At 43.6% G+C, this 19,049-nt stretch overlaps 1 protein-coding gene across 1 annotated transcript; it reads left to right on the top strand.

The window, feature by feature from the left end:
- The first annotated feature begins 3,396 nt into the window (after window positions 1–3,396).
- LOC138591754 (synapse differentiation-inducing gene protein 1-like) lies at window positions 3,397–10,392 on the top strand. The gene is made up of 4 exons (XM_069662438.1): window positions 3,397–3,894; window positions 5,279–5,770; window positions 8,803–8,940; window positions 9,562–10,392. The coding sequence occupies exons 2-4, from the start codon at window positions 5,345–5,347 to the stop codon at window positions 9,718–9,720; spliced, it is 723 nt and encodes a 240-aa protein (XP_069518539.1). The 5' UTR covers window positions 3,397–3,894; window positions 5,279–5,344; the 3' UTR covers window positions 9,721–10,392.
- The last annotated feature ends 8,657 nt before the right edge of the window (window positions 10,393–19,049 follow it).

Raw genomic sequence — 19,049 nt, 5'->3', positions numbered from 1 at the left:
ATTAGCACTGCTAATGTTAAAATGGGAATCCTCTGAGGTATTATTCCTCTAAAGATCTTTAATCCCTTTACAGAGGGACAAGGTTCTGGTATCAAAGCATGTTTGTTTCTAGTCCACAGATCAATAATACAAACAATGAACATAGCTCTTGTATTTTCCCTTTTTTTTTTACAGCTGGCACGGCATCACCACATTAGAGGAAATCCATCATATTAATGATCCCGGGGCCACTTCATTATTCACAGAGAAGCAGCTCGCCTGTCCAAATAAATTATCATTGCTGTTCCATTAATGGAAGTTTTCAAATCTCGCCACGGAGGACGCCATTAATCTGCGCAGGGCGTCTCTCCGGAGTGCGACGGCCTGCTACTGTACCCCTGCCAGCGATCCGTGAAGACAAGAAGCTCCCCACTGTCCTCCCTCTCTCTGTGGGAGGAAGTCCACTTATGATTGACGTTAACTACGGCGGCCGCAGACTGGCTCTCTCCCAAGTTGCACGCTTTGCATTTTTTATGCTCTGCTAAAGGGATATGCGCGTACAGCTGAAGGGTAGAGCTACAAAGTGGTGCTTCTGTCTGAAATCGCGGATGACAAACTCCGACCTCTCGCCTCCTGATGGAGCGCTCTCGACTAATTCGACACGTATTGCATTTGTGTGTTCGAGAACTGCGTAAGCCAAAAGCTTCTTCCGCTCCCTCGGGACTCCTCGCACATCCATCCCCCTGTTTGCCCCCCATGTGGGCTAACATCCAAACACACACTGCTAATATTCTGATTGAACATTTGTCCAAGGACCTTGAAAAGTCACGTACTGTGCAACTTTCAAACACTTTAATGGAATTGCTTCTCCTAATGTTGGCATTCACCGACTATTATGTTTTTCATTATGACAACCTGCTGTAGGAGTCAAAGTCATTTTCATTTTCTCTGGATGTAAGCGGGCAATAAATCTGTTTCTTTTAAAGCCCTGCAGACCGCCCGGCTTTACTATCAGACCTCGACAAAGTGGAGTTTGGTGATATTGCACTCTGAAATTAATTCTGTGGGAGCGTAATAGCAGCGTTTTATGGTAAACAAACGGAGCTTTACAAAAGAGCTTTTGTCTGCTCTTAAGCTCCTCTGGAAGAAAAATCCACTGCCTGTAGTTATTTATTCCCCCACCTACCTACTATCTTATTCATCACAAGCTCTGATTTACATACTCTCTCTCTCTCTTTCCCTTAACACTGCATGACGCCGTCATCCGCTTCCTGGACAGCTCATTGTACACTGAGTCAGGTGGTGAGTACGAGGCAGTGTTTAGCTCCTCTAATGTGGGTTTTTTCAGTCGGAGGCTTGCGGCGTGCCTGCAGGTCTGGAAGGAGGTCCATCCTCTGCTCCTGCCAAAACCTCCCCATATGCTGAACCTCCTCCTGCTCCTGCAGCTGAACGTGGCGCTGCAGGGATTCAAGTCCCGCTGTTTTCTGCAGACTGGCCTCTTTGACCGAATGGAAGAGCTTTTCACGTCTGCAATGAACATCAGCAGCAGAATTAAAACAGACACGATGTTGGTTTGAAATAACTATATTGTGCCGTAAGTATGCACAGTTTTAATTGTGTATTTTTGCCCTTTAGATAAGTCCTCCGGGCTGTTTCCGTGGTCAGAGGTGCACTGTTGGCACACACTTTGTTAAAGTGTTTAATCAAACAGGAAGTAAAGCACAGAACGTCCGTGTGGGAAAAGCTGCTTAAATCCCCATTTTCTTCGCATAAAGCCGACTAGGCCAGATCAAATTAAGTGCTTTGATACTCTCCCTGCCAATCGGATTAGCCTGATGAATTCCCAAAAGTGTTTAAATGATTAAAGCCGGTTAATGGGCCTTAGGAAAGTTCACCGTGTCAAGAGTTGGCTGCGATATGAAACAGGGGTGAAGGAAAGAGTCAATAAGAGGAAACCGTAAGAACATTTTCTGCTTTGGCGTTATCAAACGGCGGCGCATGATTACCTGCATATTTAGCTCTAATCATCTTTTTTTCTGTTTAGGAAATTACACGACTCTGAGGGGGAAACGCTTGATAAATAGTGCATCTGTTATGTAGTGACACAGAGCCTAAATATAGAGCGGAAAATGGAGCAGAAAAAAAAGGGGCACAGTGAGGACCATAAATATTCACAGTCCATCCACAGGAAACGCTGGCAAGAGGCTGGTCCAAGCAGAAATCTTCTCTTCTCATAAACTATGCTTAATGTCACACAGCAGAGCTGCACATTTAAGCTCCGGATCGTGTGTCTTCCTGTGCTATTTTGACGCGTATCTTTGTTAGGAAATGATATTCCGCTTCCCGCTGTGAAGGCTGATGGATAGCGAGAAAGAAACAGGAATAATGGATAAACGGTTGCAGGTTCTGGTCCCCTCCTCGCCCCCTCTTGTAATATACGCGTCTCCTGAGGGAGGGGTATCCATCACGGAGACGGCGGGGCTGTTATGCCACATCGCCTCGTGCATGTGAACACAAGGTGACTCTAAGAGAGAGAGAGAGGCAGCTCATGTGTGCCCAGTCTTTTAAATGCAGCCCCATGTTTCCCCCATAAAGTGTCCATCAGCACCTTAATGCATATCTCCCAGTGAAAGTGACAGAGCCTGGGCTTGCACATTATTAACTCCAGACATTTTTATGAGCCTGTGGAACAGAGTGCTCCTTCTGAATAAGATATGTGTCCAGTGTTCGGTGGCTGTATATCAGTCTTTTAGTGTTTGGCGTAGCATAACAGCCTCTGATAGGTGCTGATTTGAGTGTTTCTACATGAGTGTAAACCACAGATAGTGCCACTGTACATACTGTAGTTATGTTATTATCCTGCAGTGGGATGGAAACAGATTAGTTTTCCTGTATGGAATCTATTATGTTGCTCATTTGCCTGCATGGGGAAACACATCCATATTAATGTTATGTAAACAGTGTTTACAATGATAAATCGTGGCATGGAAATCATAAGCAGCTTAGCTCAGAGAGGTTAAAGGCAAAACTAAATTGGCAGGCTCATGATAAATGCATGGGGATTTGTCTGAAATATTAATCAAATATAAATGTGCAATGAATTTAATAGTGGCTTATTCCTGAGCTATATTTGGAAGCAATTCAAAGCCACGCACATTGCTGCAGGGACAATGACATCAAGGTAAATGGGAACATTTTCTATAAGAAAGAATAAAAGATGAAGTTATGTGAAGAAGGGGAATCCTGAAATTCATGAGGCAGAAGGAGAGATCTATAAAAATGAAGTTCCTGTGCTGTGTTTTCTACGTGTGGTGGGCGTTCTCAGTGGGGAGGAATAACACTTAAACAGCACTTCAGCTGTGCAAGAAACACAAGGAAAGCAATTACTTCAGGCTGCAATGAGAGAATGCTTTCTGTGTGATCCAAAACACTCTCTGCTTATGCAACAAGACAAAACAGTACTACCTCTGGAGGAGGGCGTAAAACTACATCCAGCACATGAGACACAAGGCTGGAGGAAGACGCCCAGGCAAAGGCAGGGAGAGTTTGGAAATGTCAAATACGTGGTCGGTGTTGGAGTGCACAGCGCGTCTCGCGCAGCCAATCAGTTCTCTGGAGTCAGCTGAGCCTCTGCCGGAGTTGTTTGGACCCTGAGCTCAGTGCCACACTGTGCGTAAAATCTACCTGTCAGACGCAGCAGCGGTGCCATGGCGGAGAGAGCTCCGCGAGCAGAGTCCGTTCCCCTCTCGCGCGCGGAATAACTTCCTTTTGCACGGATGCCATATGTTGTGCTACGATGGCAGTTTACCGAAACTGATAACGCGAAGTCGGAAGGAGGGTCCGATCGTCAACATCGACTCAGTTTGCGCCGAGGAACGATGCTGAACAAAGCTGCGGGAGGATTTTACACCACAGGTAAGATGTTTCCGCTTCTAGTAACCTGAAATAGTGTTTTATTCTTTTAGCACCAGAGCAGACATGAGATGTCTCAGTGAAATAGTGAAAATTGACAGATTTCCCTCGTGATCAACTACTTGTAAATATAATACTTGCAGTTGTATGTTGGTTAAAAACGGTGTGATGTCATCAAAAAAAGGACAGTTGTGTGTTTTTGTTTCTAAGGGAGGCAAAGTGTGAAAAAACTAGTAAATAGAAAAAGAAGGTAGAGAAAGAGTACTGTACGTGCTCCTGGTCATTAATAATTGTGCAGTCTAAGCACACTCCCACATGTGCTAAGTGCACATCTCCTTCTGTCAGATTAATTATTTGTGGTGGCGGGATGTGGTTTTTGTTGTGTAATGTAGTGTGTAATGGAATTCCCTGTTATCTGGAGAGCGGCTCAGCCTCAGAGGCATGAGGGGATGGAGACCACAGGACACAGAGAGAGAGGAAGATATGAGTGTTTGGTGTGAGTGGGCTAAGATTGAGGCACTGCTGGCCCACTTTCTTCCTGCTTCTCTACTCCAAACCGCTCTGGGACCCACAGTCACTGTATGAGCTTTTGTTCCCGAGGGGTTACAGAGGCAAAAGGTCAACGCTGCAGGCTGGGAAAGTGTTGCATATGTATGCTACTGTATATCTTTGTTGCTAATGTGGACAAGTATCAAGTATTTGCTTGCGTTATTCCACTCGGACGCTCATTTTTCACTTCAGCGTGTTCACCTAAAGAGCATGAAATCGCTCTGACTTGTTTCCTGCTAATTCTAAAATATGATTCAGCTGCCTCGGTGGCGCATTTCTTATCATCAGACATAATGATGAAAGATTTATGCGGGAAATTGGGTCATTGTTGGCCAAAAAGGTGGTGGATTTCATCAATAAAATACTGTGTTTGCTTCCTCACAGCTTGAGAGATAAAACAGCCTCTCACTAACGAACGTGTTGCCTTAATAATGGTCCCTCCTACGGTGCACCGTGTTGTTATTTTGTCCCGTTAACTCAGTTGTATGTGAAGATATTCAGGTGGAATCAGGGAGGCCAGTTCACAGACAGTCAAAGTGATCAGTATGCAGAGCGAAATACAGCAGCACCTGCCACACTCCTCCTGGTTTTTAATATAAGCAGCCGAGACATGTAGAGGATATATCCCCCTGTGTGTTTATATGAATCTGGAGGTGTGAGATGCAACAGTTGAACATACAGCAGATGGTGATTTTAAGGCTCAGACTGGCTTCTGAGAGGAATACTGATCGCCCAACAGGATGAAATATCTCCTGCACTGAAGCCACGTCCTAGATTAGTAATGTTGGGTCCTATTTAACTGCTCTTTAATTTAACTGTACTTTACGTGTATTTCCAGCTTCCAGACTGCCAAATCTCTTCTGGACTCTCCTCTCTGATTCACTCAACGTTTGAGCCCACCATCATGGAGAGCCTCAGCGAGCTCCAGAACCCCCTTCTAGACAAAACCAGCAAACACGTGGTGCACAACGACTACCAGGGCTACCAGTGCGACTACCCGTCCCAGCCTTACCAGGACGGCCTCATTGGCTACTACTACACTGGGACTAATGGAACGCATAAGACCCCTCAATTCCTGGACGCAACATCCCTGCATCTGGCTGTGGAGGCCTTCTACAGGCCAAACTTTATCATGTACAAGGACGACGTGAGTCTCCACAGCAAGGACTCCAAGAGCGAGAGCTTTGAGACCACTTTCACGGAGAGTAAGGACACTGCGTCGGAGGGAGTTTCGACGGAGAACAACCAGGAGATCGCACAAGGAGAGAAGGACGAGAAGATCCAGACGGTGTCGTACGACGTGGAGGAGGAGCAGGGACCGGAGTACGAGGTCAGAGGTCGCACCACAGAAAAATATGAACTCAGAAATAGTTATACTTACAGTTTTCTCGTCCCTGCGACAAGCTACAGGGGATTACTGTGACTACACGCATTAAAGAGAAAATTGAGAGAAGTAAGAGCCGTTTGACAGAGTAATTAGAATATTGAGTTCCTTTATAAAATTGAAGGCGTTCCGGCACTTTCTTGTAACTGTCAGAGCCATCTTACAGCAGAAAGTGAGTCATGAAGAGTACAGTGATGCTTATTATTTCCTTTTAATAGACTGCCAGTGTGATTCACGCTCACGTCTCACTCTGTTCTCTAAATGGTCAATTTACTTGAGTCTTTCAAATCTATTGCAGGGTAATTGTTCACTTTTGTTTTATAATGACATCGTAAGAAAATGACACATCTAGGATAATCTACTACTGTTCTTTGAGGGCTATAATTCTCCCTCCAAAGGAAACCGTGAGCTTTTCAGAAGTGGTGAAAATCTAATTTCATCCAGGGACATTTTTGAAACACCCAGGGCTCTGAGCTGGCACAGGAAGAAGTATAGCGACCTCTCCGGGGCTGATGATCGAGTCAGCTCTTGTCACTCGGAGGCCTGGCAGATAGATAGAGACATGGAGGCGACTACCATTAATGCGATAAGTAATGCCGTGCTGCGAGGGTATTAAGCTGGACTCGGGCTGATGCATGGCTGTCGGCGCAGGTGAGCCTGCAGCTGAAGTTATTCCACATGAAATCGAAAGAGCAAATGAACCTGATGAACAGTGCTCACATTTTGAGCTGAAATATGAGACTGTCTGCTTAGCACCTGCGTTTCTTTACTTTAGTTTCTTGGTTTTGTGTGTCTGTGCCTATTTTTAGCTAAATAAGATAGATACAGTAGAGCTTCATACATATCCTTGAAGTTCCAGGAGTCTGTGTCAGTTCTTTATGATCCTTATGCAACCCATATCATCTCTGTAAAATTCCTTGGCACCAAGCAACAGGACTAAACAAGATATAGCAGGGCCATGTCCAATGGGTGGCCTGGGGTGGCACGGGCCGCACTGAAATTTGATTTATCATCCCAGGTACCACCCAATAATCATAGCCGCTTTCTCACTGGTAAAAAAAAAACCTGCTAACACAGCACCAAAGTGACCGACAGGAGTATACTCCACTGACTGGCTTTTTGCCTAGTCAGAGGCAGGACTAAAAGCAATTAATTTGCCTTTGTTGCAACAGGCTGTTGGGCGCTTTTATGACATTTGAATCTTGGGTATTTTTGGTACTTGGGCATGGAAGATTGTGTTGCTACTCTGTTGTGTTATTGTTTTAATAAAAGAAATCTGTACATAGGAATAACCTAATGTTAGTAGATTTGAATAGTGGAGACAAAAATGGTAAAGAAATGCTACACACATAATTCACCCCTGCATAAATCGATGTCCCAGTTGGGCCAGTCAAGTCAAACACTACCGGACATGCCCCTAGGTAGTGTAGCTTTAAAATTGTAATTCAACACCTAGTTTTTGTCAGCGGAGGTTTGACATCTGTGTGACAGAAAAAATAAATTGCAGGTAAGAAAGTAACAAGAACATGTGGATGATTCAACTGTCACAGCACCAACTGTGGCCACCGTTCTCTAACAAGGCCTCGAAGAGAGCAGTGACGGGGTTGTTAAAGGCACTGTGGCTCTGTGGAAGCCCAATCAGTTATACTGGAGTGAGACCAGACTGGTAGTGTGTTCCCAGTCAGGCGGTCTGGGTGTCGGGCAGGCTGTCAGTAGGACTGAATGCACCAGTCACTCAGGTCTGTTATCAGGTCCTGCTACAAAGATAAAGGAGATTACTGCTGTTTGTTCCCTGCAGGTTTATTCATGTGATGTCAGATTATGTGGTTAAGACCAGCTGCTGTTGTGATGGATCACACCCGACTGTCCAGGTGGACGGTGTTCATAAAGCAGATAACAGGCCGCTTCATAATCTTTCCTTGGCCGTGGTAGCTCTTTGGAAATTGTTTGGATAGTATAGCAGTGCTGTCCTCCACTTCATCCTAATGTCTAAATAAGGTTTCTACACAGAAACGCTCCCAAAATAGAACAAGGTAATTATATTATTGTGTGGTTTGGTAAATGCAGATGAGATTAGAAGCTAAATCAGCCAACACATATGGCGTCTCTCTTTTTTTGCCTGCCTCTCTGACTGTTCTTTAATTACCTCTAAAAAACGGTTGGTTTGGTTCCTGCCTTACATATCGATTTCTGTTTTGTGCCTCCTCTTTCTCCGCTTTGATTGATCCCCACAGGCAGCAAGACTAACAAATGAAGCCCACTCCTTCTTGGGGCTGTTTATTTAGACAAACATCCGTTCAGTGTCTGGGACATGGAGAGAAGTAAGGCAGTGTTCTCTTAAAAGGTCACCAGTGCAGTCGCGTTGCCATCTTGCTGCAGGCCCCATGTGCCAATGGAGCCAGAATGGCATTCGAATATATCTTTCATTAGCCAACTCTGCCCTCGTGGCCTTGAGTTTCAGTATCGAGGCACAGAACAGGGAGCTTGTTGAATTCGTACAGCCTTGAAAGACACTGGGTATATCGAGGAGAGATGGTGGAGGTCTCGTCTGCTGTAGAGGCAATTTAGCACATAAACGACACTGTCCTCTTGCTGTTTCCCCTGTCGCCGTGCAATGATGGGACAATCCGTTAATCCTGTGTTATCTGTCAGACCGCTCATGGGTGTTGACAGAAGCACCAAATCCTCTCTGGCTGGCTGGGCACATCCTATCCTGGGTGGTGGTAGTAAGGGCCTGGGGAGGCACAAGTTGTCAAGCTACACCCGTGTGAAGATGTCCAAAATACACCCCGCCATTCACACGTCAACCTTACTCCATTATTGCCTTGGAGTAAGGCAAACTCAAGATCAATGTACTAACCTCTTTTTTTGAAAGTGTGGATCATCTTACAAATTGTAGGTAGTAGTGCATATAAAAAGTGCTTCATCCTTTCCTCTTCTGACACCTAATTATTCTTCATCACTGTGCTGTCTTGCAGAGTGACAGCTCCAGTGACAGCGAGAGCGAGGACAACTTCATCGTGCTACCCCCTCGGGACTACCTGGGCCTCGCCATCTTTTCCATGCTCTGCTGCTTCTGGCCCTTGGGCATCGTTGCCTTTTACTACTCACACAAGGTAAAGGCCCAGAGAGCTCAAGCCGGTCATTAACTCTGATTACCCTGCGTTCTATTTAAGGTCAGCCAGTGCAGGCACTCAGACAAGTGCTACCGCAGCCCATTTTCCACCCTGTGACCCTCCTTGCAGTTGTTTCAGGTGATTGACTACGTAAATTCAGCACGCTCTGCCCACTCTATGGTCTTTTTATTCACAGTAGGAAGCCATTAACATTGAGGTTTTGTTCTGTCTGAGCGCTGCGTTGACTTTATATTATTGTCACATCCTGAGCTGAGACCTCATTTGTAGTACACCTTGAGTTTGTCTAATAGCAGCCCTGCAACGGGGTAGTTTTGAAGCATCTTCCACGGTAATTGTTGAGACAATTATAGCGCGACAGAAAAGAGAGTGTCAAAAGAAAGAATAAAGGCCGGGCTCATTTTTTGATAGGAAACCCAAACACCCAAACAACACATTTGTCACTGTCAGAGGTATAACGACCTAATTGCCATGGTTACTAATGGCTCCCTGAGAGCATTTCTTGTTTTCTCTCTTTTAACTGTGGCTTTACACCTACTCATACACTCCGGCTGATGAGTAACACACTAGCTCATTCCACTCTCTGCTTTTTTTTTTTGTCAGACTGGCAAGGCCATCTCTAAGGGAGACTTCTCCAGAGCAGGAATGAGCTCCAGGAGAGCCCTGTTCCTAGCTGCTCTCTCCATCACTGTCGGGACGGGGATGTACGTGGGGGTGGTCGTGGCCCTCATAGCCTACCTGTCGAAGCCTGGACATGTATAGCACTAGGACTGGTTTGATCGAGAGGAAGACAAGGCAAGATGTGGAAAGACTAGTTGAATAGATACTTCAACTCTCTTGGAAGCGAGGGCTGTCTGCGAAAAATAGAAGAGAAAAGACCAAACCAGAGAGAGAAAGACAGCAAGATGAGTGGATGGAGCATTACTTGGACTGCATATCGATCCGACTGAATCTTTATTTCTGGGATGCAACACTCCCACAGAGGTATTCCACCACAACAACAAAAAAGAGCAGACATTGCAGAGAAAAATGACTGCTCCTCCACAATGACTGTGCTGTACTCAATGTTTAAAAAATCCTGCTCATTAAATTGAAGAACTACCTACCTTTTACCATAGTCGTTGACAGCAGTTTTATTTTACCTTAATAGTAGCTGTATTCTCTGTCAATGCTGTTACAGATTGTGTATCGTCCACTTTGTAAATGAATTTCTTGGAAAAACAATCAACCAGTGGGTGTTCATGTGATTGTTTTTCAGGGAATATGCCAGAAATCGATCCAGTGGGTAAACAGAGATAAGTAGACCCTTTATAGAGAGGTCAAAGGTTATTTCACATTGTACACGAAGTTGCACAGCAGTTGTCAGGATGGTTACTTGTGTTTATTGTGAACTGTAAATATAGTCAATAAATACATTTGGCATGAATAATGAAAGACCCTCTGCCATGTCTCTTATTGGCTTATTTATTGTCTCTTTGAGAGGAGCGGCCTGGAGTTTGAGTGTGTGGATTGAAAGCTCCACCAAGCAAAATAAAAGATATTTGTCTTATGGAGGAAAATAAACAGCCAAATATGATCGCAAATTGGTGTTATATTGGTGTTGTTGGCCATCAACCAGAATCAGTTGTGACATGTGAAGTAAGGTGTTGTCATTGAGAGTGTTTGCTAACATGATAAACAGCTAATATCGTTAGCTAACCGGGCAGACAGCTTGCATTAATTAGCTGAAATTAACAGCTGAAAGTCGTTGGAGTCGTTAAGTAGACTTATGAGTATACAGCTGAAATAGGTTTCTGAAAGTTAGGGGGGGAAATTACCTAGTTACTATTCTATATTAACTAGGTGCTTGAAGAGGACTATATGGTTCAATTGTCAGATAAAAAAATGTGGCTCCGTCAATTCACCACCATGATGATGCCAATACATTTGAAGGTATATGATTGGTGTAATGTAACCAGGCAACAGTCAAGGCAATTATTATAGCAAACCATTTCTGTCACCTAAATGTGGGGTTAAATGTTAGATTAAGTTTATTGTGTGTGTTGGGAAGCATTACAGAAGCATAGAAATATCCCAATGGATGTTCATCACTGCTGCGCTGATGAACATCTGATTTTTGGAGTAGATGCGGAGGCCGTTTTACAAGAGTTTGATGCAACGGGGAGGAGCTGCGTTGACTCCTAATAGGTAGGAATACTGTTTCATTTTGTTTTCTTATCTGGCTTTTTGATTGTTTGTTGTGGCTGATATTTTTTGTCCTGCTGCTGCATATTGTTTTGGCAACCTTAATCTCTTTGCCTGGCTGTTTATTAAAATGATGTTGCCAAATGATGAAATCAATTGCCTGCTTAATAGCGACTTTTACTTCGTGTTCTCCTGTAATATCTTTAATGTTAAATGGACTGGTAAATGGACTGTACTTATATAACACTTTTCTAGTCTTCTGCCCACTCAAAGCGCTTTTACACTACATTCACCCATTCACACACTTAGTGAACGCACTGATGGCAATGACCTACGTGCCAATTTCCAATCAGGATCTATGCATTCATTTGTGGTTCAGCTTCTTGTCACATGTTGAAGACACTTCAGCATGTGACTGCAGCAGTTGGGGATCGAACCCCAAACCTTCTGAGTAAGAGATGACTGACTCGACCACTGAGCCTCAGCCGTCCGAATGTTAGGCTCTATAACAGTTCAGTATATTGCTACCAATATTTAGCTGGCTGTTGTTTTTAAGGTCAGTTGGCTGGCTTTGTGCAGTTAATCTGAGTTTTGGTTTTGTATAGGTAGCGTCAGTGACATTTACTCACTGAGTAGATAGTGTGCGTGGAGACCTAGACGTTAAAGGTGTCGGGAGTGCTTCTTGTGCGTACTATGAAATTTAATCTTGCCAGCGTCACTGATTGGTTGCATTACTTTTCACAAAGCATTGTGGGAAAGCTACTTTGAATCCAAAGAAAATTTTGGACACAGCGATGCATAAACAGTTGAATTACTTCATTCCAAATAAGGAAACATACAGTATGTGTTGTTATCCAAAGGTAAGAAATAAACAGTTCTAATAGGTACCAAGGATAATGGACTGAAAGTTCTGGGTAAACTAAAGTAATTAATTAGTGGTTGAAATAGCGAGTTAAATGTAATGTATAAGCAGTTGTATGACTTGGTTGAAATAATTAGCTAAAAGTGCTGTCATCACGATGTTCCCAGGTTAATAGGTTCACTAACATTGTAAGAGATTAGCAAGGGCTATATTTATTATATTTTCAACTGCATTCTGACTTGTTACAGTCTGCTCGGCACCTATAGAGGTATAGGTCAATATCATATTTTTCAAGGTGTACAGCTTTGGAGTGTAACAGGCTGTGAGCTCAAGGTTGGCGATTATAAAATATCGACCCAGGGAAACATACATTGAATATTTGAGCTCGGGAAAAATATTGCCTAATAAATAAAGCAATTTGAAAGTTCTCTGTACTCATATAAAGATGATGTTAGGTAAGAAATAAACTGACAAGTACTTGTGTAATGCATAGGTGCTATCCCCGAGCACTATTAGCTTTACAGTGACAATGTATTGATAACAACATCCACTTTTATATAACCAGTATACTATACAATCCAGTTTATAATCCATACAGTGAGAACTTTTATGAAACTGACGGCCAGGGTCGATGAGGGAGTAATTGCTCGGCTGATGGGCTGTCAGGACACATCAGACAACAAAAGGTTGGGATTCTGAACAAGACATGGATTGTGCGCTAACAGAAGCCTGTCAGAGCGTGTTGTCCATCACAGAGCCTTGTATTGACTATTGCATTTGCAGACACAGGCCTCGCCTGTAACTGGCACGGGTCTTCACCGTCTTCTGGCATCACTCACTGTCGAGCCTCGAGGTGACTTTAGCTGCCAGAGAGCTGTGAGTGTCGGGAACAAAGCCTGCTTTCTAAAGTCAGGATGTCAGAACTAAATGAGAGCAGCACTTTATTTCCCTGCAGGACTTGGACGGACCATCGTGCACGTCCAGTTCTCTTGCCCCACCTGCCAACTGACCTGAACATTCGTCTCCAGAGCTGCAGAATCCTGAACCACTATACGCCCTTCGGGTCCAACTTGCAGACAGCATTGATCCCAAACTGAGCTCAAGAAGCACAGAAGAAAAAAATCCACTACCTCTTCTACCTTATCCTGCACTGCACCCCGAATAATGTAACATACAGCAAGGTAAGCAAGTCTTACAGTGAAGCCTGACCTCTCCTATATTTGTCCGTTTTCTCTCTCGCAGCTTCTCTTCAAGCATATAATGCATGATACGTGGCTCGATGGGGGAGACGGGGGCGAAAAGTGGCGCTCTCATCAATGGGAGCTGTATGGGGAGCTGAAGTGGGCTCACTCTGTGCTGCCTCTGTTTTCTCTCCCTCAATAGATAGGAAGCTTCACCCACGCCTGCTCGCTCGCTCGCTCACTCACAGCATCCATAGCTAGCTCAGACCACCACAAGCAAACTGATTTTATTAGTCATCCACCCCCACATGAATAAAAACTTTCCAAGAGGTAGCAGGTTGAATCCTAACTTCAGCAAATGTTTCATTACATATGTTTGAACAGTTTGAATGTGGGTATGCAACACAGGTCTGTGTTTTAAAGAGCAAGTTGCAGGTTGCAGACCCCAGTGAATCAATGTGTGGGAAAATGATTTAGCTAGTAATTATATTTTCAACAAAATATATGACTTAATACAAATTGTTAATTCAAATGCATCAGACAGACCACAGGCTTATAATTATGAGCCTGTGAGGCGTCAATGAGACCAGGAACAGGCCAGGAGGAGGCCACAGGAGACACAGTGATACGAGAACCAGTGGAGAACGGGGCAGGTGCCGTGATGAGTGAGCGCCGTTAGCTAGCAATATCTAGCGCTGTGCTCACATCACAACATTGTAAAGTTTATCACATACCGAAGGCTACAAAAATCATGACTACTAGCAAGTGGGAGCATTAATACTCACCCATCACAGTGACTAATGGGCGAGTGTCAGCTTGTATCAGCTGTTATGTTGTAGTTCCTTCTATAACGGTAAATCTGTACTACGTTTTGCGGTGCCACAGCGGTGTGAGAGAGGCTGATCTGATCGGGCCCTTAGACTACTGAAATAATATCTACACAACACGGTACGACCGCTCAGACTAGCTACCATCTATTTCTGCACGTCGAGCTAAAGCAGAGTCGGACACCGCGAGTCCCTCTTGTTACGTAACATGACGCAATGTTGTCTGTGTGCCCTTATGTCTTGTAAATAATATGAAGATTTAGTATTAATGTAGTAAAAAATTTAACCTGCAAGTTGCTCTTTAACAGGATTATAAGTCTGTGCTTCGGCTGTGAGTGTAATCCCTGTGTCGGAAATTACTCAAAGTTTCATAGAGTCATACCCAAACTTGACACATCCAGTAAATGACAAAAGAAGAAAAGGCTTTTGCACAGAGGAAAATGATGAATGGGCTGAAACCAAATGGATAAAAAACTGAAAGGCAGTGGGAAGCCATTAAAGCGAATGCTACATTAATAAGAAGCATGATGCTCTTGACTGTTCATGCGACTGAAAGGCCTTTTCAGCTTTCTGTCGCCGCTTTGATTAAATACCTGTCACCGCTCCATGCTTAGGGACAACGGACGCATAAACAGCGTCTTCAGTTTGTGCCTCTGCAAACGAGGTGTAGACGTTGTATTCTTTGGTTTTACTGACATTTTGTAGAAAGTAAATCTTGGGAATCTTTCCCATGTGCACAGGGTGTAAAAGCCAAGTAATCGGAAATACGATTCAGCAGACATATTTTCAAATTACAACCAGAAGCCGCAATGGGAGGATGTGAAGGAGGAGCGTGGAAACTGTGTCCTGATATTTCAAGCTGCTGGGGAAATGCTGGTTATCGTGTTAAAGTCTCTCGGCGCTGTATTGTGCGACACATCCTAAATCAGAACCACACGGTTCATTTGGAAGATTACAGACACTTGAATGCTGTTTGAAGTTCATCCAGAGATCTTCTTCAATGCAGGCGGACACTTTTAATGTATATTTAATTATTCCAGGGACAATTTCTAGGTCAACAGCAGCACCGATGACGTCTCTCTGGCAAACGATGGAGCTGAACTCGTGCATTGTTCCCTCCGAGGCTTCACCGGTTCACATGTAGAAAATAATGAGGATATAATAAGACCGACTCTGCTTTTAAACACACCAGGAGATATTCCAACACAAAATGCAGAAGCCTCCACTCTGTTGTTAATCAGGTAACAAAAGAGTGAATAGCCGGCTCTTATCTAATAAAACAACATTCTGAACAGTAATCCAACAATCACTCTGCTCATCTGGCATCCTAATTACATACTCTCCATTATAAATCTGCACCCCTCTAATGCTAATCTTCAGTGATTCAGTCTAATAACTATTTCTGTGATGGAAAGAAACTAAATATTCAAGTGCTGTACGATTTCCATGCACTTGTACTGTGTTTAAGTACTTCCATTCTGCACCACTTTATCCTCCTACTTGACTCCAGTTTGGAGAGAAATAATGTCTTTTTTACTCCTTAGCTCTTGACCCCGTCCCCTTATCTCTATAAATTGTTCATTTACATAACTGTTTGGGGTGCAGAGAGGTGAAACTCTTTAATATTTCACCGAAAAGGTAAAAGCCAAATGTGAATAACAATGTGTGTTTTCTTCTTCCCTTTAACACATTAAGCATCTGATGACCCCTTAGATTGACTTTGTGACCATTTGAGAGCAACCACTATTAAACTAACCAAATATAAACCAGTTCCACCTCACAGAGAAGAGGTTACTGCTGCGGTAATCTCCATTTACAGATTCTACATAGAAATGTAGAATCTGTAGGCAGGGATGTGGATTTTAGGGACGGCAAGTGTTCTGGTTTCCGTTTGCAGTGCGCTTGTAGCCCGAGTGATATTGACCAATCACGTATCAGCAGGCTGCAGCGTATACAGAAAAAACGTGTCCGTGTGGAGAGCGAAAGCAGGCGGAACATAATCCGCCGTAATGACGACAATTTAGCTTCTTATTAATCTCTATAAACAGACATCTGCATGTAAGCTCAGCTAACTATCTGCTCTAGATCTTAAGTTCAACTTGAGATAAATTCCCTTGACGCTGTGTCGCAAAAGCCATTCAGCGTTCAGATTTCCCGACTTCCTTGAATGCATCAGAAATGATCGATCCGACCTCCATTCAACAAACAAGCATTTTAAAACCTGTTTTTTTTTCTCCTCTTGAGGACAGACCTGACAAAGCTTCTTTACTTTTAACTGATCTGCATCATGATGTTGTTTCAGCAAACTTAAGACCCGTTAATTAAAGTCAATCACAAGAAAAATGGTTTCTTTTTCGGATTCATACCACAGTAGTTGTGTTACTTACTATTTACAGTGATTCTGAGACTCACCAGAAACAGATGCACGGGAGGATGTGATAAACCAGTGATTCTCAAACTGTGGGGCGCGCTCCCCCTGGGGGGCACGGCGGCATGACAGGGATCACCACTCCTGTGTGTTTTTTTTCGTTGGAAAATGTATCAGGCGGAACTATGTTTTGACGTCGGACAACCTGGACTCATTTTCAGGTGGCACAGTAAACAAACGTGTTGCCCTGGTGATTTCCATTATATATTTCAGACACACACAGAGAAAAAGTCTAGCATTGCCAGTGGAAACATATATTACAGGGGCGAAAACAAAAACAGCTGACGCGTCAGATACCAACAAGACGACGTCGGCCGACGTTAACGCCGACCAGCCGCCAAAATCCAAGAAGTCAAGAAAATATGACGACGCTTATCTTGCTCTTGGATGGCTCTCTGGCAGCTGCAGCAAAAATAGTTGGGGTTTTTTTGCTTGCACAACAAAGTGAAAAGAATGTCACGATCTTGACTTTCTTTCAATGAAAGTTCAACATGACCCATTTGTGACCATTTTGTTGGGGCGGGGGGGCCTGGAAATTTTTCTTTCTCCAAAGGGGGGCATGAGAAAAAGTTTGAGAACCACTCTAATAAACTAAGAAATGACGCCATTTATTTTGCTGACGTATCTAGAGGGGCGACACTAGTTGCTCACTGGACTGTAAACAATGCAGAAGAGGAAAATGAAGTCTTGACTGGAAGTCGTTTATTGCTGCTCCCTGGCTAAACCGGACATGCCCGATGTGTACACTGTTGTCCCCAGAGGCTATCTCGTCTCAGACGACAGCTGATGGGCTCTGAGATTGAACAAATATACTAGCTCCACCTTGTGTAGGTTAAGTGGGGGTTTGGGCAACACTTTAATAATGGCATAAATAATATACATTAGTGGTGCTCTAGTATCATAGTAGAACTCTTCACCTTTAACAAGTCACTATGACTGTATGTGATCAGTTCACACTCAATAGATGATCATAATTGATATGTGATATAATTGGCTTAATCCCATTTATTCCAAACCCATGTATTTGCTCATCCTCTCTGTAAGCAGAACATCACCTCCTCTCATATAACCATGGAGCTTTGGTGTTAATCAAACAGGCTGTCAAACATTTATATAATACACATAAATACACAAATACAGTTATGTAAATACAGTTTTATGTAACTGATATCCAGCCAGCCTGGTGCATTTTGATTAACTGTGAGAAAACATTCATGGTGAGATATTCATTATAAATCTGAGATTCATTCATGAATTAAATCACCATGAGTCATGCATTAGTAAATCATTACTTAAGGGTATTATTCGCACCCTTATTGTAAAGCGTTTAGACATTATTATATTGTCATGTTTACTTCTGTACACTTCCTCTACCACTGCTGTGCTTTTGACGTGCAGGTTTTTAATGACACTTTTCAGCCTGCGTGAAGCGATGAAGGCATCCTACAGCAACTGTTAACACAACAGATGTCAGCATCCGTCCCTGTAAACCCATCTCTCTTTCTCCCTCTCCTCTTCATTTGAATCCTCCACTTCAGTATCAGAGTTAAGCTCATCTTTGCAGCATTTCACACTTACATGCTTATCTGCCCTCACACCTTTGTCGCACAGCAACATGCCTCTCTTTGGTGGCGCCGCCGTTTGCCAGGACACACTCTGGACTGATAAGGGCCTCACAGCCTCGTCTTCTGGCTTCACTTATCACTCTCGAGCAACAAGGCAGCGCTGTCTATCTGTTTATGTTTCCCTTCCTCTGATAAGTACAGACTGGACTCGATTTTCTTCCTCCAAGCATTCCTCAAAGCTGCCGTCCTGTGCCAGCACACTCATCCAACAGAGATGTGACAGGTTTTAATTGCAGCCCGAGTATATGACTCTTCACGGGGACGGGCGATGTCATTCTCTGAGATATGAGATATGAAGCAGGAAGGAGTAAAGGCAGGTAAGATGATATTAAAGTAAACAGAGTTTAATATGGTTCATGTTTGCCAAGATGACTGGAGCTGGCAGGAGAAGCCGCGCACAGATGGCCTGCTGAAGGCTGGAGGGCGGCTGCAGTGGACTGCTGCTGGTGTTGTGCAACACATCATAAATCTTCCTGAGACGAGCAGTCAAGTCCGGCTTCAAGAGATAACTGATGTCCATTAAGGCAGCAGATACAGGGAGGAGGCTTTCTCTGTAGAGCTGAGACAGGAAAGGTTATCCAGGGACACAGAACTCCCACCATCTTACTGTGACGTATAATATTTAAAGGGCCTTTTTGTGGACAAAGAAAAGAAAATACACATAATTTATCACTTTGATTTTACGGCTGTATCGTTAAGGAAATGCCAACAGGTTACCAAGGGAAATAAAATGCTGTTTACTTCCCATTATGCAACTTCCTCCTTTCTTCTATTATATTAGAAGCATAGAGCTGTATTCAGTAGGTGTCCAACATCAATAACAAAGTCAATCATCAGCTTAATCAAGCCTTGTGAGGCTAATTAGCATCATTTTTACACAATAAAAGCAACAGTATCCTGCACAAACTGTGGTTACTGATTTCAGCCAGTTTTAAGGTACACTGAGATGATGACTCCGACCCACTGAAGGGGAAAAGAGAGCTG

The sequence above is a fragment of the Semicossyphus pulcher genome, unplaced genomic scaffold (genome assembly GCF_022749685.1).
Source record: "Semicossyphus pulcher isolate SPU_LCO1_2020_fin unplaced genomic scaffold, fSemPul1.0.p SCAF_14, whole genome shotgun sequence".
Taxonomy (NCBI): domain Eukaryota; kingdom Metazoa; phylum Chordata; class Actinopteri; order Labriformes; family Labridae; genus Semicossyphus; species Semicossyphus pulcher.
This window is presented reverse-complemented; position numbering and strand designations above follow the sequence as displayed.

Bases quoted from the DNA above. Each gene is read 5' to 3' on its own strand.
- LOC138591754 (XM_069662438.1), top strand. From the start codon at position 5,345: ATGGAGAGCCTCAGCGAGCTCCAGAACCCCCTTCTAGACAAAACCAGC. The intron at 5,771-8,802 runs GTCAGAGGTCGC...GCTGTCTTGCAG, and splicing joins AGCAGGGACCGGAGTACGAG to AGTGACAGCTCCAGTGACAG. The intron at 8,941-9,561 runs GTAAAGGCCCAG...TTTTTTTGTCAG, and splicing joins CCTTTTACTACTCACACAAG to ACTGGCAAGGCCATCTCTAA.